At 49.1% G+C, this 22,095-nt stretch overlaps 1 protein-coding gene across 1 annotated transcript in view; it reads left to right on the top strand.

Annotated features, from left to right (window-relative positions):
- Nucleotides 1-22,095, top strand: part of ZC3H18 (zinc finger CCCH-type containing 18) — a gene marked incomplete at both ends in the record, with an annotated part of 39,693 nt that overhangs the window by 7,092 nt on the left and 10,506 nt on the right. Inside the window, 9 exons of the mRNA XM_079541271.1 lie at nucleotides 2,107-2,191; nucleotides 4,377-4,525; nucleotides 4,832-4,924; nucleotides 5,506-5,663; nucleotides 6,959-6,991; nucleotides 8,515-8,632; nucleotides 10,001-10,293; nucleotides 19,947-20,147; nucleotides 21,131-21,256. Coding sequence (XP_079397397.1) covers nucleotides 2,107-2,191; nucleotides 4,377-4,525; nucleotides 4,832-4,924; nucleotides 5,506-5,663; nucleotides 6,959-6,991; nucleotides 8,515-8,632; nucleotides 10,001-10,293; nucleotides 19,947-20,147; nucleotides 21,131-21,256 — 1,256 coding nt within the window. The remainder of the gene's footprint in view (nucleotides 1-2,106; nucleotides 2,192-4,376; nucleotides 4,526-4,831; nucleotides 4,925-5,505; nucleotides 5,664-6,958; nucleotides 6,992-8,514; nucleotides 8,633-10,000; nucleotides 10,294-19,946; nucleotides 20,148-21,130; nucleotides 21,257-22,095) is intronic.

The following is a 22,095-nucleotide window of genomic DNA, read 5'->3' as shown; positions in this document are numbered from 1 at the left end:
GCAGAGCCAGTCAGTGCTGTTTCAGCTGAGAAACACATGTAAGTATTTAGGAAAAATGGAGCACCATTTGTCGTGCTGTGCTCTGGGGCTTCGTGGTCAGCTATTTTTCCCCCCAAAAGTTGTGGGTTTTTTTGTTTCTAAAACAAAGCAATGCAGCTTTGCTTCATCGTGCCTTGCTCTGGCAAGCAGCTTCCTTAACCACTGACGGCATTTTCCAAAAGTTTTGTGTATTTCTTATTGAGTTAGGAGGAATTTCAGCATGTTGTGAGGGAGTCCAGGCAGGATAAAATAAATTCCTGGCGCCCTGACTCCGTGCCTGCTTCTTGATTAAAATATGAATGCTTTCCTTTAGAATTCACGGCATTCTTAGGAGAGCTCTCCTTACAAAGCACGGGATGAATTTGTACTCTGCTTCTCATACATTAACTCATAACAGGGTTCCCAGCTGCCTGATTCCAAGGAGACCTCACAGAAATAAATACTTTCCCTTTTGTTCCAGTGCGGCGTCTGCAGAGACTTCACACGGCTCTTTTGAAAGCAGCCGAGTTGAGCTGGTTGTGCCATTCTCTCATCCTTGAATGCCATCCCTGGCTTTTGGGGAACCCCTTAAAGCTCCACGTTTTGCTCTGCTTTCAGACTCCTGTCTTTGGAGGAGGGGATATTAATACAGGTTTTAATTTGAATGAAAGCGTAGCCTTTAAAATCAGTTCTTGCTCAGGGAAGCGCTGCTTGCGTTGCCCTCAAAGGGATGCAGAAGGGGCTGTTAATCCATCTCCCTGCAGACTCTATCTAGAGACAAGCAGTGCTTTTTCCTCCTTTCCAGCTTCTACACTGATCAAAGTATGCAACTTTCCTCATCTATTCCCACTGCTGCCGTGGGGCTGTTATTTTTGCCTTGTAGTGGGGAGGCCTGTGCCAGCTGCTCCTTGCTCAGATGTTTTGCGTGCTGAAAAATGAGTGGTGAACAGAGACTGTGAGATAAGGCGTGTGCCTTTTAGGAGAGGTAACTGTTTTTCTTGAGTGTGTGTCGGGTGCCTGACAGCTGTGTGCTCACGTAGAACAAAGGGAAGGCAGGTACTTCAAAGCCCTGACTGCTGTCTCCTAGAGGAGTTCCATGGTGGTTGCTCTGTGCTCGTCCCCTGTGGTTCTGAGTCTTTGAAGAAAGCTCCATCATCCTGAGTTGCTTCCTCTGTAACTGCTGCGTGGAGCTGAGGAGTAGAGAATCACACAACGACTTGGTTTGGAAGGGGCCTCAAGGATCACCAAGCTCCATCCCCCCTGCTGTATGCAGGGCTGCCAACTTCCATGTCTAATAGCAGCCCAGGCTGCCCAGGGCCCCAGCCAACCTGGCCTTGAACACCTCCAGGGATGGACGGGGCATCACAGCCTCTCTGGGCAGCTGTTCCAGCACCTCACCGCTCTCTGAGTAAAGAACTTCCCCCTTATATCCAGCTTAAACCTTCCCTCCTAGAGAGTGGCCATATTGGGACACTGCATTAAGTACTCTACTCGGGAATTCTGCTGTGTAATTTAAATCAATTAATGGAAGGAATTTGCTTGAGCTGAGCAGGTGTGACAGGAGTGCAGAGTAGGGCCAGGCAGTGTGGAGGCTCTGGAGGACAGAAACATCACCCAGCTGTGCTGCCATAGCTATCTGTGTGCACTCATAGCCTGCAGCAAGGAAAGGCAATGCAATTGAGCTCGTTTGCATGAGGCTTCCTCTAATTGCATTCCACCTGCTGTCAGCTGGAAGTGCACAACCAGCCTCGTTCAACCAAGGTACGTTAAGATTTTAATCCACTGTACCATTGATTATTGAGCCTCTGAGTGTACACCGAGTAAATTGGTGCAGCACAGTCTACATGTGGTGCCAGGATGTTTGTGATGCCTGCTGGGCTTTGCAGTCAGCTTTGGAAAGCACTGAAGTTGATCCATGTTCTCATTGCTAGCAGTACATTGTGAATATCCTCAAGGGTGTTTCTCACAACCTTTTCTTGAATTTCCCCCGTGCTTTGCCTCAGGGTGTGCTTGGCAGTGGTTGATATTGGACCATGTTGTGACATGTCAAATCACTGCATGAAGTGTCAGCCTGTCTGTCTGTTCCAGGACGATGACTTGGAAGAAGGAGAAGTTAAAGATCCCAACGACAGAAAAGTGAGGCCACGTCCCACCTGTCGGTTCTTCATGAAAGGTAATGGCATGCTGTGATGGTGGAGGCAGACCCAAGGTGCTGTAGGTTCTCTCCCTCTCACCGTTTTGTAGCAGTTAAGCTGCTCTCTGCACAACAGTCTCTGCCCCAGGCATCCCCAGTGTCAGCTCCCTGGTGGCCAGATGCTGAATTTACATAGGGCCAATATGCAAAAAATCCTGTGACCTGGGTCTGTTGAACCCAGGAGAAGCAAATAAAGGAGAACTCACCAGCGTGTTCAAAACAGGGTGGAATAAAACTGCTGGGGCTCATTTGACAGTCGGTTGTTGCTTAAAGAGGTTCTGTGATGTTATTCAATGGAAAACAAAAATGGCAAATTTCATTCTTTCTTATCAAGCTGATGCCTTCCCAAAATGTAATTGTTTCCTGTAATTTGATGGCCAGCTCACTTCCCTAGTTATTAAAAGGCTCTCCTTTTTTTTTTTTTTTTAAACTGAAGGTAGGGCTGGAGTTCTTGGTAAGTCATGTTCTAAGCTATAGTTCTTCATTCAGCCCCCCTGATGTCTACTTTCTGACTGTGCTTTACTGACAGTCCTCACTGAACAATTGATTGAAATCTGAAATTAAAAGGAGGATGGAAAGCAGGGTGGAGTCCTCCCCGTTGCATCAGCAGCACAGGCAGCATAGGGACCTGCTTGGGGATTTCCAGGCACGTGCCCATCACCCAGCACGTCCCTGGCTTCCTGATCTACCTGTGCTGAGCCTGATAAGGATGCTGATGGCACAGGGAAGTTCCTGTGCTTATTCCTCAATGCTTTGCACAACACACGCCTCCACTGGATGGAAATGTTTGCCTGAGTCAAAGTTCAGGCTGCGGGATCTCCCGCCCCAGGTGTTCTTTGGCTTGGCACTGCTTCAGGTAACGCTGACACTCGCTTTGCCTTGCCCCCCTCAGGGCTTTGTTGCCACCAGTGAGGTCAGGTGCTGCTCACTTGGGACCTTGAGGACATCCGGATTTTCAGCCTCGCTGTGTCTGATAAGCACACGTACGGCTGCGCCTCTTCTATTGCATGAATGATGAGCTTGACAGCTTTCAGGGATGGAGCTTGGTGTGTGGCTGCTTTGCCACGTGCCCCTCAGGGGGATCGTTCCCCTTGACACCTCTGTGTGAGGTAGTAGGAGCTGGTGGGGTGTCTCGCAGACCCCTCCTGGCAGGCATTCAGCTGCATGTTGAGCCACAGCGTGCCTTTGCAAAGGGATTTGTGCTCTCACTGTTGCTGACAGCACGGCAGCATCTAGTGTTATCTCTGACTGTGGTTAGTCTGGGACTGATGAGGAGTTTTTCCACAGACCAAGAGCTTCCCTTTACCCAGGTGCAGCATGGATTTCTGACATGTTGCTGAGGCCAGGGAGGCTTCTTGGGCCACGTGCTGCTAGCACGTAAAATCAATGTGTTAATGCCTGAGAGAGCACAGGATTAGTGGTGCCTCTGTGATGCGTTTCTCTGCAAAATCTGCAAAGTGTCTGTTGCCTGATGCAGAGCGAATTGCCAGCAGGAATAAATAACGGGGATTGTTTCTAAGACAAGCTGAATTAAAATCAGGAATTGGCTTTGCATCCTGCTACAGACCCCTGAGCGCTGCCATCTCCTTGAGATGATGACTGAAGCTAATGAGCAAGCTGCTGCAGGTTGCTGGCTGCTGCCCTCCTTAGCAGTGTCTCCGTTGCTGCTTTGTGCTGGCAGGCGCGTGGAGTCGGCTGCAGAGAAGTGTCTTTGATGTACGGTTGTGCCTCACCAGAGAGCTGCTAATTCCAAATGCACTGTGATGTTTTCTTTGCTGTCAGGTTATAGTGGTTGTTTTCTGTAAAAGGTGAAGCTCTGAGTTGAGGCATTTGTCTTCAGTATGGCTTGCAGAGCTCACGGACTTATTACGGCGTTTGCTTAACGGTGTGTCTGCATCCATCACTCCCTTCTCCCTGGCATAATAAGGTTCTTGTACATTCATCTGTTTGTGACTGGAGCTGTTGAATTTATCCTCCCTGGGACAGTGGGGGGTTGACAAGAATATGCAAGTAGGCAAAGCTCAGCAAACTGGGAGAGAAGGGTGGTCAGGTATCCAGAGCGGCGTTGTTCCTTGATGGGTTTCGAGTGGTGGTGGCCCTGAACGAGCATTGCTGTACTGTTCAGACATGCATGGATCTAACAGAGAACTCTGTATTTCCACAGGTCATTGCACTTGGGGCATGAACTGTCGATTTATACACCCCGGAGTGAATGACAAAGGAAATTACTCCTTGATCTCCAAGCCTGAGCCCTTCTCCCCGAATGGCGCACCGCCCATCGGCCCTCACCCGCTGATGCCAGCCAACCCGTGGGTATGCACTCCTTTTGTGTGAATTCCTGGCTTCTGCATTCAGCTTCTGTCTCGTGCTCCAGGAGGAGCGAAGGTTCTGAGTTAGTGTTTTAGCAAAACTCTATACGCTTACTGCATATGTGATTCTGAAAAGGTGGTCTTGAAGTTGCTAGTAGAGGGGAGTAATTTTCCACGTGTGTCCCAGCGTGTGCCCTGCTGATGCGTCTCCAGAGATTCTGAAGGTATTCCTGAGGAGCTATTTACAAAGCAAATGTTTGCTTAGAACTAATGTTGAATGTCTGTCTCCTTCTCCTTCCCCTTGTGACAGGGAGGGCCAGTGGTTGACGAAATCTTACCTCCCCCTCCTCCGGATCCTCCAACAGAAAGTGCCTGGGAGCGAGGACTCCGGCATGCAAAGGAGGTGAGTGACATCCTCAAGCATGCTGGCTTTCTCCAGAACACACAGACAGGTCTCACTGATAGCAGAATGGTAGCAGAGCTTTCTTTTGCAGCATGTCATGTCGGCTCTTTCTCAGAAGCCTTCCTTTTGCCTTTTAATTTATTGAGTGCTGCCTCCTGCTATCACAGTTCTTGTGCAGGCAAGAGGAGCTGACATCCAGGTTTGTTTTTCCTGTTAGCCTGAGCCATGGGGGAGCTTGTGGCCCAAGGCAGTTAGAGAAAGCTGAAGTCATGCCCTCAAGGAAGCTTGAAAAGCTGGTTGTTTCCCATTCTGTTTTTCTAGCACCCACAAGATCCACGTGTCTGATCATTTCAGAGCATGGGGTTTGCGTGCTTGAAATGTAGTACAGCAGCTGTTCTGAGCTGATCTGGTAGTGAATTACACTTTCTGCAGCAAGGAAATTCCTTTGTGCGCACATTCCTGAGACTTGGGCAGAAGAAGGACGCTTGAGTTGAAGAACACATTTCTCCCAAGTGAAGGATTCTTCTGTGCCTTCGGGAAGTTCTCTTCACAGGACTTCTTTTTTTTTTTTTCCCTCGTAGGTATTAAAAAAGGCAACAATGAGGAAAGAACAGGAGCCTGACTTTGAGGAGAAGAGGTTCACTGTGACTATTGGAGAAGACGAGCGTGAATTTGACAAGGAAAATGAGTTTTTCCGTGACTGGAATTACCGCATCACCAGAGACGTCCGAGATCCAGCGTAAGATGCAGCTCGGTTCTTGCCGTGTGGAATGGATGGGTGGGAGTGCAGTATAGCATGGCAGCCTTCCAGTAGCTGAACAGGAAGAATACCTGTCACCAGCTCGTTCTTCTGACTTCTTTTCTCTTTCTTTTTTTAATTGCAACTCGTGAGGGATTTAAACACCGAAATTGGGGTTGTAAAGTTGGAATATCCTCAGGGTCCAAGAGTTTCGTGGCAGCTGCCATGCTGTCACAGCTAGCTGAGTGTTTAGTTGCAAGGTTATTGAGACAGAAGACTCTTAACAAACATCTTGACCAGTCCCTAGTAAGCTGTTCAGTAAGGCACTGGTCAGAAAGCAAGCCTGGTAGCTGCTGGTGCACAGCCTAGGCAAAAACAAGCATCCTGAACCTAAGTTGTAGGTGGCTGCTAAAGGAGGTAGTAAAACATGAAATGTTAGCCACCTCAAACACCATCCTGTCATGGCTGAGAGCAGGCAGGCAGAAGCAGGTGCAAAGGTACATCAGTGTGCTCTGGGAGATGTGCACAGTAGTTCTGAGGCTAAAAGATGATATGGAAACCAACATTTAAGAGAGAGGTTTGTGTTCTGTAGTGATGTAGGTGAAGCCATGGTTTTTTCTCTCGCACATGCATCCCCTGTTCCTCCACATACAGATTTTGGAGATATTTCCACTCAGTTCTTCAAACTGACCAATTGGTTCCCCCTGTTAATTCTTCCCCTTTGTAGGAATCAGCCTCTGTCTTCTTCTGAGAAGGCGTTCAGTTGTACCTGAGGCACATTATGAGCAGTGCTCTGTGGGTTAACCCCACAGAGTTATGGGGTTATAAGCTCTATGGTTAAACCACAGAGCATCCTTGTTTTATAACTGTACAGTTACAGCATCTTCACTCAGCGTCCTTCTGTGCCATTGCCTCATTTATGTAAGGATTTGCTGTGCTGGGTGCAGGACTGTCTGTGCTTTCATGCAGTCAAGCAAAAAGTTTGCTCTTGCATGTAGTCAACATGAAATAGTAGTAAGCAAACATGGAATTTCTGAAAGTTAATGAATTTTACATAGAAGCAGATGGAGATGTTAAAATATTAAGATGTGTAGTGTGCACAGGCAAAAGTTACCAAGTAGTTACTGCTGTATGCTCTAGAAATAGTGATTTCTCTCTTGTGCACAGATTGATGCCAGCAAATAACCACTGATGGTTCAGCTGGAATGTTAATAAATGCTTTCAGAATTGTCTTGTGACGTATGGAGATGTCTAAATAGTTCATGAATCCCTTTCTCTTTTTTGAAAAACTATAGGGAGGTGGACATCAAAGAAAACATTAACTATGGGTAAGCAGGTCTTTGATTCCAGTACTGTTGCAACTGTAAGAAAATATTCCCCTTCTTTTTCTCCATTGCACTTCTGAAAACTTCCGAGGCCACAGACAACTGGCACACAGATGTGGCTGGCATTTCACTGACTGAATGGATGTATTTTGGGGGTGAAGCCAATTATTCACCTGTAATTATTTAAATGCACGGCGGGGGTTGCTTATGATGTGAATAAAAAGACCATAAATGGATATGGGAAGGGAATGCAGAGATTGGGATTTGAGGCTGGGTTAAAAAGTGAAGAGCTTCCTTTTTGGGGTAGCTTGAGATTTCTTTTATTCAAACACCTGATGTCACCAAATCTCTACTGCTACCTCGTTGGCATCAGCTGTTGGTAAAGGCTTGGCTAGCAGTATTCAGGATTCCCTGGTATGCTTTCCTTTGGAAATCAATTCAGACAGAAACAGAGATCTTAAACCATTTAAAGTGCTGAAAGAAATACAGGCAGCCTCTAGACTGGCAGGGGAGCACTTTCATGGTAGCCTGGCTTAGGTTATTTGGCACTTCCTCAAATGCAAATTCCCCCTACTCATGAGCTGGAGTCCCACTGTGGACGACCTGGAAGTTGGGAGCACTTTGTAATCCTAGTTCTGCCACACTACCTGTTCTGTGGCCCTGGAAGTTTCTTGTTTCCCGTACCCACCTCCCCATCTGTACCATGGATCTGATATTTGCACTCCAGGTGGCTGGCAGGGATTGGATGTGGTTGGATATCCAAATTAAAAAACATCAATCAAAACCATCAGAAAATGCGAACAGAAACCTTTTGGAGGCATTGAGATACAAGGAGGGGTGGGATTTAGATCCTTTTCCTCCTCAAAAGTAATTACAGTTCTTTGCAATTGAGTAGCATGTCGTGTGCCCCCCCCAGCCCATTTGTGCACTCGGGGCTTTTCCACTGGAGGATATCAGCTGCAGTTGCAGTTACCTTTGATGCATGGAGTATTCCAGGTGCAGGGACTCAGCACTGCTGTCTGCATCCAGAGCCGAGCTGTTCAGCATCGCTCTGCTTCCAATCCAGGCAGCACTGCTGTGCACCCATCACCTCTGGTGGCTGCAGAGCAGGAGATGGCAGCCTGCTGTGCTTGGGATGTGCTCGAGAGAGCTGTGTGTGCGGGCACAGAGTGCAGCCCTCGGTCAGCGAGGCGAAATGCGTTCTGTTACATTTGCACACGTCTGAAGTAGCTGTAAGAAGCAATTCTGTATTTGTTACCGCGTTGATTTGAAGGCTGAACGGGGTCAGTAGTGTCCTTTCCTGTGCTATTGAGAAAATGTGGTGATTTTCTCTGATAAGCTTCACTTTAAGAAGGTGGTTTCTGTGTGGGGTATGTAGGAAACAAACCACTTTCTGCAGCCATAATCCACAGAGTGCATTTCTTCTTGTCGGTACACAGTGACTATGAGCTGACCTAGGCTATGTAGTGTTTCTGTATGGTGACAAAGCCATGTTTCCCTTTCTAACCTTCTGTTTTTCATTGTAGGCTTGATCCCTATGCAGATCCCTATTACGACTATGAAATAGAACGGTTCTGGCGCGGTGGGCAGTATGAAAATTTCAGGGTCCAGTACACAGACCCAGATCCATACCGTAACTACAGAGTAAGTAAGGTGATACCTCTCCCACACCTTCCCTTCCAGCTCTCCTCCAGTATTTCTGCTGCTCGTCACATTCCTGTGCAGCTGAGCCAGGATTTCTCTCCTATGTTCAAGATGCCAAATCTTACAGCAGTTAAATCTTCAGTTACTGTGCAGAACATGCGAAGTGATGGAGCTGGCAGCTCAGTGGCACTGCTGGGTGCAGCTTTCTGCTCTCCTAACTGAAGGTGCTTCTTTTTCACGTGCCCTGGCTGCTTCTGCCAGCACAAGGCAGTTGTGCAACCATTCTTGGAAATTTTGGAGAGGGGAGGGAGTTTCCAGGAAATAATGTAGCTGAGGGATGGTTTAGCTGTTAGTTACTGGGACAGATGGAAAGGATTAGATGTGGGCAGGCAGAGGCTCCAGCAAGGCTGTCTTCTGCTGCTACAGCTGCACATTAATTGCTTTGAGTTAGGCAGGGAGAGCACCCTGCCTGCTGCCAAAACCCCAACTACTGTCAGTTGGTGTTGCTGTGCTGCAAGGTGCAGAGCACAATGGAAATAAGGCTATGAAGCTTTCTCTGCTCATCCTTTTGCAGGCTGTTGTGCCTAAAGAGAGTGGTGTCTAAAAGAGTAACTCCTGCTCGCTGGGAAGCTTTATTGTGGTTTTCATCATGTTCTTAAGAAAGTGGCTTTGCTTTGCTGTATGACCTCTTTTTCTTACAAAAGCATTGCAGAAACAGGAGCCTTGTCCTCACTGTTGCTGCATATCGCGCACCATCAATTTTCGTGGTGCTTATTTCTCAAGTTAATTAGCTTGTTATAAACATTGACGTAATGAGGGAATACTGTAAACATCAATGCATTCCCTTAACAGGTATAGTAAGCAAAAGTAATTTTTCACAGATCACAGAATGGCTTGGGTTGGAAGGGACCTCGAGGCTCATCAAGCTCCAACCCCCCCGCCGCATGCAGGGCTGCCAACTTCCATATCTAATAGCAGCCCAGGCTGCCCAGGGCCCCATCCAACCTGGCCTTGAACACCTCCAGGGATGGGCAGGGCATCACAGCCTTTCTGGGCAGCTGTTCCAGCACCACACCACTCTCTCTGTAAAGAACTTCCCCCTGACATCCAACCTAAATCTTCCCTCCTTCAACTTGAAACCATTTCCCCTTGTCCTGCCCTTATCTACCCTTTCAAAGAGCTGACTCCCCTCCTGTTTATAGGCTTTTTGCCTTTGAAAATCACGACGGTGATTTGTCTCTGGATTTGTCTCAATACTTGGCTCTAACGTAGGAGGATGGAATGCAGTCTGAGACTTGGAGGCCTCCCTATGTGAGATGCTGCCATCCTGACACAGTGATTGCTTTTTTTTTTTTTTTTTTTTTATAGGAAAGAGAGCGAGAACGGGAAAGGGAAAGAGAGAACAGACAACGTGAGAGGGAACGGGAAAGGGAGCGGGAACGGGAGCGAGAGCGGCGTCAAAGGGAGCGCGAACGGGAGCGCGAACGGGAGCGCGACAAGGAGAGACAGAGGAGGAAAGAAGAGTGGGAGCGTGAGAGGGAACGGGTGAAAAGAGACGAGAAGGACAGGCAGCACCGGGACCGGGACAGAGACCGGGACAGGGACCGGGACCGGGACAAGGACAAAGATAAACCAAAGCCCCGGTCCCCGCTGCTACCAAGGTAAGCCTTGGCTTCCATTCACTCTTTGTGTTCTAGCTGTGGGTCGTGAATGGGTTCGTGCTGTTCATACAGTGGCTTAGGTTGGAAGGGACCTTCCCTCCTATCCTGTTCCCATCTCTGCTGTGGGCTGGGTGCCCCCACCACGAGGTGAAGCTGCTCAGGGCTCCGTCCCACCTGGCGCTGAGCACCTCTAGGGATGGGGCACCCACAGCTCTCTGGGCAGCAGTGCCAGCACCTCATGTCTGACCTTCCTCTGGACCTGCTCTTTGTTATCTGCAACTGTAGTTGAGCTGTATTTTTAGAGCAAGGCGACAGTGAGCCTTGCTGGCCACTAAGTGGAGCTAAAACATCAGATAAGCAGCAGTCTCTGTAACCTGGCTCTAAAAGGAGCAGAGTGCCAATCCTGTGGCCTGGAGCTACGGAGATGTGCAGCTTGGGCTGGAGTTTGTGGTGGAAGGCTGATTGAGCCCCCAGTGCTGAGAATCCTGCAGATGGGAGTGACTTTCTGTGGCCTTGACCAGTGCCCTTAGGCACGAATCAGAGCTGGTTTGGGTCTGTATTTACTTCATTAAGTAAAGCTCCAAGAAGAGGTTTGAAAAGCTGAGAGAGTTACATGCCTTGATAAGTTTCTTCTAGTCAGTTCCTTCAGTACACTGATATATAGACTGTGTATGAGGCGTGTTTGTAAAGCACTTTATCAATATAGAACTTAAGGAAAGTTCTGATGTTGCAATACCTTTTGGTTCAGAGTAAGGGAAAAGTGTGAGATTTCCTGCTCAGGAAAACTGATCAGCAGCATCAGGACCTTGGAAACCAGAGGCAGATAGAGGTTTGTGCTGCTGTGCTGAGAAACATCTGGGTGCACAAGTGTATGCATGTGCATGCTGGGGCAGAAGAGGCACAAGGAAGCCGTGTTCCCCTGAACATACTGAAGCTTCTCCTTCTGGGCAGTGTATTCTGCTTCTTGAGCACTGGAGGGGAACATCATGAGCATAAGCAAGAGTGTATTTTAATGCTGAACAGGGCAAAGAAGGCCAGCAACAAGATGCCACGTGGATTTGTGTGCCTTCAGGTGAGAGAAGGGATTAAGTCTTGAATCTGATGCAGAATTCTTGTTTGTATTGCTAGAAGGGAAAACTGATTATTTTTTTTTGGTGGTGACCCTTTTTTTTTTTTTTAAGAGGAAGTCTCAGTTTCAGAACACCAGGACTGTGCCTTGTGAGTGCTTTGATGCACTAACAGTGTCAGAGTGGTTATAGTAATAAGGGGAACTACATTTAATTGTAATCTTCACTTACAACCATAATTTGTGCACTTAATTACACATTTGCTGTCGGTTTGCGCTCTCGTTGGGTCAGTGATGGAGGAGATCTCACTGTCCATGTGATGATGATGGCGAAAGCAGCATCAGCTGATTGGCAGGGTGTTAGGTATTGAGTCACCATGGCCATGATTGCCAGTCTCCTTCCCTTGACACTTGTGCAGGGTCATGGGTAGGGCTTGGTGGAGGAGCTTTCGCTGTCAGTGCTGCCCAGGCTGTGCTGGGTAGGAGCAGTGGCCGTGTTGGCCAGTCGTAGACCCATCTTGCCTCTTGTAACCATCTGTGTGAGCTGAGAGATGGGATTTATAGCATCTGGGGTGTTGCATACTTTGTAGATACAGGTTTCCTGCTTCTCTTGTGTGCACCTCTGCCCTGTAAGCATCACTTAAGCAAGCTGCGGACTGCCTCTTGTAACTCCAAAACAGCCTTTTGAAGTTAAGCCTTCGTAGGATTATAGAATGGCTTGGGTTGGAAGGAACCCTAAAGATCATCACGTTCTCCTTGCTGTGGGCAGGTTGCCCTCTGCCAGATTAGGCTGCCAATGGGCCCATCCCATGTGGCCTTGAGCATCTCTAGGGATAGGGCAGCCTGTGCCACAGCCTCACCACCCTCTTGGGTAACCTCTTGGTAAACTGAGAGTAGTCCTTGAGGTGCCTCTTTGCTTTCTGTGATGTCTGCTGTTATTTCTACAAGTGGATCACAGAGTGCCTACAACTGTAAGCGCCCTCAGCCTGGTGCTGAAAGCAGGAGCAGATGTCTGCAGGGCCAGGCAGAAAGCCAGGAGGGAGTCGGAGCGTGCAGAGCTTGCTTTTGGGCTTCGTGTGGCTGTCAGCAAGGAGCATTTGTATCTCTTGGTGTTGAGTGGGCAATTGATACTGCCTTGGAGAAGAGACAGAAGCGCAGAACAGATTCATAGAATGGCTTGGGTTGGAAGGGACCTTAAAGATGAGCTTGGTAGCATTCCCACCCACTAAACCAGGCACTGGACATCTCCCCCCCGCCCCCATCCAGCAGTTTGTTCCCCCGTGCTGCCCAAAAAGCAGCAAATACACCCCAGAGCCTTTATCACAGGGTGCAGCACCTCCAGGCACCGTGGTTTTGTCCCACACAGCCTTTGGATGGGCTTTATGTGGCTCCTGTTGGAGCGGCCTCACCTTTCCCCCACATCCCTTCCTTTGGGCTGGGCTGCAGAGGCTCCATTTTTGGCACCTCGGCATCAAACAGTTCCCCGGTTTGTTTAATGTGTAAAAGGTTTGCAGTCGGTTTACGTGTCCCTGGTAGCATGATAGCAGTGCAGCACTCACCTGCAGCTCTATTTATAGCCTCTGTGCTTTTCCCCATTCGCTGGAGCCCAGTTTTTGGCAGGCCTGCCCTTCCCAGGTGCCCTCATCTCCGTGTGTGTGCAGAACAGTGGAGTTGAAAGGGATGAAAGACAGCTTGAGAAGCAAACGCCTGACGCATGAAAACAGGTTCCCTTTCGGTGCTACTGAAAACAGGAAACTTTAATCTGATCTCTAAACAACACGCAGCAGTTAAGGCTGATAACAGCAGAGAATCAGAGGACTTCCTTGCATCGTGTTTGCTGCTGATGAGGAAGATTAAAATTTAACAAACACACACTGTAAATCCAAGCAGACTCGATGGCAGATGTTTCTCCTTCAGCCTTTTGAGAGGAGGCTGCAGCACTTGGGCTTTCCATAGGATTGGCACACGAGGCTCAGACCTTCTCAAAGTGTGTAATTGCTGTTTCATGCTTGGTTGTTGGTTGTTGTGTTGTTTTTTTTTCCAAGCTTGAGATGAGCTTTCCAAGAAGTCTACAATCTGAGATTGCAGCGCCAGTGAAATTGTTCCTCCTCCTCTTCCCTCCTCAGGCATCGAGCACTCAAACAAGCCGGGACACTTTGTGATCCATGGGAGGGATAACGTGGCTGTCTGGCCCCATGCTCCCCATCTCCAGAACAAGTTCTGGGGCCCCAGGCTGTGCCTGGTTTTGCTGAGCACCAGATTTCAGCTTTGTATCTATCTCTTGCCAGTGTAGTTGACTGTTGTGCAAAGCGTGTTGGAGTGGAGTTGGCATGAAAGATTTGATTTGACTTAGAGCAGAACAAGATGTTCCAACCTGAGCGCTGGATCCAGCCGTGGAGCTGCTGGCTTTCAGCTGCAACCCTGCACACAGAAATAGTAATGTGTTTTAATCCTTCTATTGTTGCACAGGTCTTTATCCTGTCATCATCCCAGTGAATCTGATTGTTTCAGCGGGGAGTTAAGCAACGCACTTGCTGTCGTGGGACTTGTTAGTGTTTCTTTCCAAAGCACTGAGGAGGGTTAAGGCATAGGGCCCAGCAGGCAGGGCAGTGCCCTGGGGTCATGGTGCGTGGTGGTTCCCTATGAGCAGGAAGGGAGGGGACGTAATCCTGTGCTGTGGTCAGGGAGACAGCGCTCGGGTTCTTTCCCACTCAGAGAAGTGTGGGTTTTTGCATGCAGGGGTGCTGCAGGCTGTGCTTTGATGAACATTCAGCTTAAGGTGAGAATTTGGTCCTGCAGTTCTCCAGGAGGTTTGTCTCCGTGTCGGTAAGTTCAGTCTAAGCCCAAAACCTGCAGGACGCCAGTGCAGATGGGGTGAGGAGGATGCTTGGAGACGTCTCTGGGTGCACCCAGGAGATCCCAGCAGCTCCAAGTCCCCGGGAAGAGGTTGTGTCCCGGTGAACTCATGTGCATTGCCCTATGCTTATAACAGAGCTCTGTGGAAGGAAGTTTGCTTTGGCTGGGTTAGAGGCTATCGATGGAGTGCACTTAGGCAGCCATTAAAAAAAAATAAAAATAACACCTACGAGTGGGGATGCTAAAATGGAAAGCAATGTCAGAAAGGGCAGCTCTTCTGTAGGGAACCACAAATCCTTCAGGAAGCCCTTCCAGCACAGAGCATCGTCCTTCTCCCTGCATCTGCTGAGTTGGTGGCAGCTGCTGGCTGTGGGATGCTGACAGTGCTGCGGGCCCTGGGATGGAGGGCTGCGTTCCCTTTCCAGAGATCCCTGGCATTTTCATTCAAGCTGGTTCACGTTGTCTCTGTAATAGGCCATTATGAGTCCCTGGGGTGCTCACGTTAATGAGCAGGATCCCCTGGAGTGTGAAATCAATGAGCGCAGGTTACCCAGGGCTTGCAAGTTAGAAAGTGTTAGAGGGAGGCTGATTAGATAAAGGAGTGGCAAAAAGTAGGGAATGCAAATGGAGTGATTCATGAGTGTGTGTGTGTGTGTGATCACAGACTGACTGAGCTTGCTGGGTTTTTGTGTTGGTTTTGGGGTTTTTTTGGAAGAATTCAGAGTTCTGAGGGTCGTTCTGATCTTTCATGGCAGCTGCCGGTGGTCTGCCCATAGCACCAGGTCTGCTCTGTGTTTTGAGTTCTGCTGGAAGCAGCTCTTCAAGCCAGCTGTTGTTCAGATACATCACAGGATTCTGAAGGGAAGAAGATGCTCTCGTTAAGGATCCCCATCTCTTGGGGTACAGCTTCCAGCACAAGCAGTGGAACCTGGTTAGACATCCTCTCTTTGTTCTCCCAGTTCATCTGAGGAATGAACGATAATAAAATCTCTCTGCAAACTCCAATCAGCAGAACTTGTCCAAGCTCTCCGCAGAGCACTGCTGTTGGCTGGAGCTTTGGTTGATCGTCGTGCTTCCTGAGGTTGTGCCTCCACTTCTGCAGCAAAAGGAGAAGGGTTTCGTAACCGCACCTCGATAGGAAGGAGGGCATCGAGTGACTCAGATGTGGATCTCAAGGAATGCGTTTTTCCTTGGCTTTTTGGAGTCAGAACTGCCGGATCGATCCCACACACGGGATTTTATTAAAGCAGAGTTGGGAGCATTGCTGCATGTGGGTCCCTCTCGTTTCGGGAAGGCTCTCAAGGCGTCAAATGCTCGGCCCTCGGGGCAGATCCCATTGCAGATAGGTTTATCTGCCCACTGGGATGATTTCATCCTGGAGGTTCAGATCATATCTCCAGCTATTTAATTTCAAAGCCTCTCCCCGTCGGGCTTTGAAGAAATCTTTTTATTATTATTATTTTTTTTTTTTTTTAAGCAACTGATTACTTGGCTGGAGATGGAAACCTCTTGAGAAAAGCAAAGGCTCTGCTGACACTGCTGCAGCTCGGCGGCCGCTGGCACTGCACAGCGTGGTTCCCATTGCTGGGTGGCTGCTGGGACCCGGTGTCCTTTAGCAGCGCTGGGGATGTATGACTTTACTGTGCTGAGATGGGAGATGTGCCAGCGTTCACGTGCGCGGCTGGAGCTTATTTAGCAGAAATTATAGAGCCTTTAACGAGCGCTCTGGTTTATGCCTGCAAACATTCCTCGAGTTCACTTCCTTTGGAAAATTCCACTGACACCGAAGGGAAACTTGTGCCAGTGGCACGGCTTCTGCTTTCCTGCTCGAAACGAAACGGCTCGAAGCCTTCGCCAGACTTTTCCTCTTGGAGAAAATTGAGCTGGAAGTGGCGGCCAAAAGAGCAGCCCTGGAGCCAGGCTGACGTCACCGTCGCCGATAAGGTGTGCATTAACCCACGGTGCTGGTGTCACACGGGGAGGGAAGGAAGGAAGCACTTTTCCCTGGGAAGCTCATTTTCTGGCTGAGATTAGGAATGCTTCAGCATCATTTGCATAGCACACGAGCAGGAAGACTGGGGGCACCCAGCTTGATTTTTCTCCCCCCAACTGAATTCCTGCTGAGGTTTGGTGGGTCTGGGGCTGAACCATGCGGTGCTGTTACCTTTGTTCCTCCTCACCAAAGCCACGTGCAGCTTCAGTTCTCCTCTGGCTTGCTGTAATTAAACTCCAGCCATATATGCATTAACGTGTTTGTTCTGGGAAAGAAAGCATTTAGTTATTTTAAGGTTAAAACAGGCTTTAGAAATATCTGTGCTCTGCCGTGGCTGTTTGTGCCCTGGTGATGCAGGGTGCTGCTGCTCTGGGCTCTGAGGAAATGAAGCTGCTTTTGATTGGGCTTCATCAGTCCCTTTTTATTTCCTTTGTTATTTTTTTAACCTCTTGGCATATCTATCTAATTAGGGAGTTCATTCTCAAAGGCACTCTGAAGTATTTCCTGAAAACTGCAAGTGGATGAAAAAGGAGACCTGGATTTACAGAAGTGCTTTGGCTGCAGGTTTGCCTGCAGCTGGATGAGAGTTGGCTGAAGATGAGCTCTTGTAAATCGCAGGAGCTGACCTCCTGGTTCACCACCCCAGCCCCTAAGCCTTGTGCCGCCTCCAGCAGTCGTTCAGCTGCTAGGACTCACCAACCCAGCTCCAAAGTGAGGCTTCATGCTCTTTGTTCCTTCCTCTTCAACCAAAGAGTTGAGTTGGCTCACGGAGAGCTCAGTCAAACACCAGATCCAGCACGGGATGGGAAGTGGAAATCGCCCAGAGTGAAAGTGCAGAGAGAACCTAGCCTAGGATGAAACACGTTGTTGAAGCCCGGCACCGTGAGCAGCAATCACATTGGGTGCCATTCCCTCTGCTCTGAGCCCCACAGCTTCCCTGCCTTCATCCACCTGCACCCATCTGCAGCAGGACGTGGCACCAGCACGCTGTCTGCTTGCGGGCTGCCAGCCCTTGGTAGCCTCTGCAGTGAAACTCGTGCGGTTGGTAATGGAGACGTTACTCCGAAGCAGATGGTGAGGATCATCTTGGCACTTGTTCAGGCTCACTTTCAATTCTGACCCCTGAATTCCATTGTAGGAGATGAGCCAAATGGCGTCGGATGGCACAGTCCCTTGTGCTAAGTTGAACAAGTTCACGTGGTGATGGTACTTGCTGGGCACACAGGTAACTCTTGAGGAAAGCCTTTGATAATGCCTGACACGAGCATCAGCTTTCTTTCTTGGCTGTAGTGTGGTGACACATTTACTGCTGAGTCAAAAGCCAAAGCATACCCAGGAATGAGGCCTTCTGTTGTGGTTTTCCTGGGGAAGAAACCTCTCCTCCAGAAAATGACCTCATCAAGAGGGAATTGCATCAAACCAGCTAATAAGTGCAAGTAATGGGAATTGTTCTAATAGCCGCCTTTGCTCCAAGCTCGTACCCGAGGTCTAGGGTTAAGTGCTGTGGAAAGGTTCTCAGCATCTTTTTTCCAAGTCTTGAGGTGTAAACTGTGCCTCTCTGCCCACCTGTGCCAGCAGAATGCTCCCCTTGCATGTCCCCAGGGAGAGGACATCAGAGTGACACGGTCTGCCCGTGTTCACTAGCATCCTCCCACCGTGTTCTCTTCCATTCTGTTGCCTTTTAGCCTGCTGCTGGGTACCAGGTGTGTAGGCTGAACCTTTCCTCCTTTCTTCCTGCTTTATGCCTCCTTGCTTTGAAGATACTGCAGAGTTCAGATAACCTCAAATCTGCTGGAACAGGAGCTCAGTCCTGGCTACGGCCATTCAGTGTTATCAGGGTATGAACAGTAGGTCGGGTCTATCCCAGCCCCGTGTTCAGAATCATGGTTTTCCTCCCTGATTAGATACTCAGATATAATTGCAGATGTAACGTGGAAAACTGGACCAGCCCACTGCAAATAACATGTTAAATAGCGTATGGTAGAGCAATATGGGAATGGATGGTTCAGCTAAACCAAGGCTCTGGTGAATCATGCTGAGCCATAGCCTGCCTGGGACTCTGAGCAGGCAGTCAGCAGTTCTGCATGCTGCTACGTCATCCTCAGAAGCATCATCTTGTAAGGCTGGACAGAGATTTGTGGGGCTGGTGAACGTGAAACATTTCTTGTTTCATTAAATTCTATATGTACGGAGACAGGGAGGGACAAAGTGTGAAGCTGGAGTAGCTGAAGCTGGGAGGACAGAGGATAGGATGCTGTGCTGTCCCTTGATGTCATCATGTACGAGCTGTGGAGTTTGGCAAGAGGGTGAGAGGCTGTAGGAGTTCAACTGTGTGCTGAGGCAATTTGGGGTACTACCAAACAAGGAGCTGGTGAGGCTTCTTAGTGACTGGTGAAGCCTTCAAAGGGAAGAGCAGGCTGCTAACGAAGGGCTTTAATTATCCCGTGTCTGTTGGAAAAGTGTTGTGGCAAGAAACGCAATCCGTGGAATTATTAGAAAACTTGGAGGTTGCTTTTTTATCTCAGAAGGTAAAGGAAGTCGTGTGGGGAGTGGTTGCTTCACAGTGGTGTGACTAATAGGGTGGTACTGGCTGAGCCTTCCCTCCCCAGTCCTCCAAGTGAGAGGGTTCATTATTGGGAGAAAAAGAATAAATACGTAGTTATAGAGGTAACTTGATGAGCGCAGTAGGCTTCATAAACCTTTAAGCAAGCATAAACTTTGCCTAAAACCTGACGAAGGAGGTTATGAGCAGGTAATTGACCAGTCACGTGTGTGGTGAAGTAAGGGTGAGGAAAAAACCCAGGTTAAATCATCCACAGATAAGAGATGTGATAAAGTCTAGGCCTGAAGAAACTCATTAAGGAACCATCTGGTGCAGATGCTGAAAAAGCTAGGACCGAATGATTCTCAGAGGGCTGTGGGGGAGAACGGAAGCCCAGAGGAGCAAAGAAAAAGGTTAAACACAGCAAGAGCCCTGGAAGGGAAGAGAGGTGCCCCGTCAAATCTTCAGTGTCATCAAGAACAGGAGAGCACGTGCTCAGCTGTGTTTATAAGCACCTAGAGAATAATAGAGTGATAAACAGCCACTGCACACTGCTTTCTGCTCAGCTGACGAGGTAACCAGCCTCTTTGTGAAGGTAAAAGCAGTGTGTCTTGGCTGAGGTGAGGCTGCTCAGTCCCTCCTGATGCTCCCATAAGGGAGCTGTGGGAGAAGAACTCGGGCTGAATCTCTTCTCCTAGTGCCTGCTGGCTGCTTGGGTTTGTTGGCTGTGCTGAGGAGATGGCTCAGATGCACACTCCAAGTCCATCCTCAGTCTAGGTCTGGTTAGTATTCTCGTTGCACTGGGGTCTGCCCCCCAGGCTGAAGTTGCTCCAGCTCCAGCCACCTGGCGTAGGTGAAAGAAGCAGTTATGTGTCCCTTTCCTTTGGCACGTGCTCGTGTCTGCTCCTTGGAGGCAAGGGGCAGAAGCTGAAACCAGCTGGCAGGTCTCCGCTCAGAAGGAGCAGTTGGCAGAGCTTGCAGGTACCACTTTCCTGAGCACTTGCAGAGCACTTTACAGAGCTGCTTTGTTTACAGCGGCTGTTCTAAACACTGAACTGCCGCAAACTGACGCTGCGTATCCTGCAGTGGAGATGTACAGCTAGTACCAGTGTGTAGGATGAATTTCTGGACCTACGTTTCCGTTGGCCGTGCGATAGAAAAAGATCCGAGGGATTTCACACCTCTTCGTTTTCCAGCCGTCAGCCTGAACCACCAAAGAAGGAGAAGGAGGCTTCGGCCATCGCCACCGCTCAGTCGAAGAGGGCAGACGAATGGAAGGACCCCTGGCGTCGATCCAAGTCCCCCAAAAAGAAACTGGGGCTGTCTGTGTCTCCCAGCCGTGCCCGTAGGCGCCGGAAAACCTCTGCTTCTTCAGCTTCTGCTTCTGGTTCTTCAAGGTAAGGGAAGAGCGTGGTCGCATCCGAGCCTTGGCATCGCTCCCTCACGCCGAGGGAGAGTGCGGTGTGCTTCTGTCATTGGCAGAATGGAGGTGTTTGGGGAAGCAGTTTGAGGCTCGCTGCTCAATAGCTGCCGTGGATGCTAGTGTATGGGAGGTAGGGAGGTGCCAGGCACAGGGGTCGTGTAGACATGGGTGCTGTGAAGAGCTGTGGTGTATTGAAGGCTAAGCAGCAGCATGGCCTTGGGAAAAATAACTCTGTAGGGATGCTGTTCAAGGTGAAAGCTGACCTGTAGGAGCTGGAAACTGCAGGAGTTGGTGCCTCTTCACTGAAGGAGTGCTAGAGAGGTGAGGAAAAGCATGATGCTACCTGGGAAAAAACTGGGTCCGTGGAGGCTTGACAGGAGGCCAAGAGAGGTGCAGAGATGCTTGGAAACCAGGGCGGGGGAGATAAGTCCACTTCTCAGAAAGAAAGGGGAAAAAACAAGTGCCCTGAATCTAGGAAAGCTGAGGCATAAGCTGGATCCATTTCCTTTGAATGTTTGAACTTGAAGCTCCTGTAAAGAGGAAAAAAATGGATCAGAGGAGAATGAGGAACACGGTGAATTGAAGATACAGATCTAAAAACCAAAGCCCTCCTGAACCAAATAGGTTTTTTTCACTGGAGTTGCTGCACTGTTGTTTTTTCTGTTTTCTCCTATGTGTGTGACCCAACCTAACGGCCTGGGAAAAGATGTAAAGCTGTGTGCTAGGAGTTCTCAAAAAGAGATTGGATGTCATTAGGTAAAGGAAAGGGAAGCCTAGAAGCAATAGAATCATGACTTAGAGAGAAGCTGGGATGGGGACTGAGGAAAGGCTGCAGTCCTGGATGGCCCTCCAGGAGAGGGCAGGCGCTTTTGGAGCAGTGTTTGAGAACTTGGAAGGAGTGTACCTTGGTCTCTCAGGACTTCTCAAGAGGCACTGAATGAAATGCTTTTTTTGCAGGTCCTCTTCTCGGTCGTCCACCTACTCTGGTTCAGGCTCCTCACGATCTCGTTCCAGATCGTCCTCTTATAGCTCTTACTCCAGCCGCTCTTCAAGACACAGCTCTTTCTCAGGCAGCAGGTCCAGGTAATGGGTTTGAAAGGAATCGGATCCTGTTTCCCAAACGTTTACTCGTGGCTTCTTTTGGTGCTGCTTAAAAGCAAATAGCCAACTCCTGAAACAAGATCTTGGATCCGCTCCTGGGTGAGGGAAACGCGAGAGACTGTGAGGCAGCCTGCTGCTTCAGTTGTGGAATGAAGCAGATGTGTCAGCCACCCCCTCCTCTCCCCTGTGCTCCCACCCACGTGTATCCTGCTGCTGTGGCTGGGCTGTTTCCCATGCTTGTGGTAAGCAGGCAGTTGTAGGAGCCTGGCTGAGATGAACGTTTCCATCATTTGCATTTTACGATTGGAAGTTGTTGGCATCTCTTTCTTACTGCTGCAGTGGGATTTTGTATTTTAAAGAGGCAAATCGCAGTTCTTTAATAAAGCAGCCCATGCAGTTTTGTCTTGTGATAGTCCTGACACTTCAAAGTAACAATCCTGTGTCCCGTCCTAATTAAACACGGGCATGTTTATAGCTCTGCCACTTCCTTGCCCCTGCAGACAGTTGCCCAAATCTGGAATATGCATAGTGGGAGAACTGGCTCCCTAGATAGGCACCTCTTCAGAGCTGAAATTGCACCAAGCCTCAGAGTGAATTGTTTAGTTGATAGTAGAGCGTGGCTTCATTTGGAAGGGGGATTTCTCCTAGGAGAGTCTCCAGCCTCCAGCTCATACATCTTTCTAGCAGAGCAGGCTGGCATTCCTCAGCCACCCCATTCCAGCCTCTGTTCCACGCGTGGCAATGCCAAGCATTCAGGACACTTAAATTAGCATTCCTCTCTCTGAAGGTGGGAGAGTGAGAAACACTGCAAGTGAGTGCAG

This window comes from Tetrao urogallus (genome assembly GCF_951394365.1).
Source record: "Tetrao urogallus genome assembly, chromosome: 12".
In the NCBI taxonomy this organism is placed as follows: domain Eukaryota; kingdom Metazoa; phylum Chordata; class Aves; order Galliformes; family Phasianidae; genus Tetrao; species Tetrao urogallus.
Note: the sequence above shows the minus strand (reverse complement) of the source record. Positions and strands in the feature narration are given on the sequence as shown.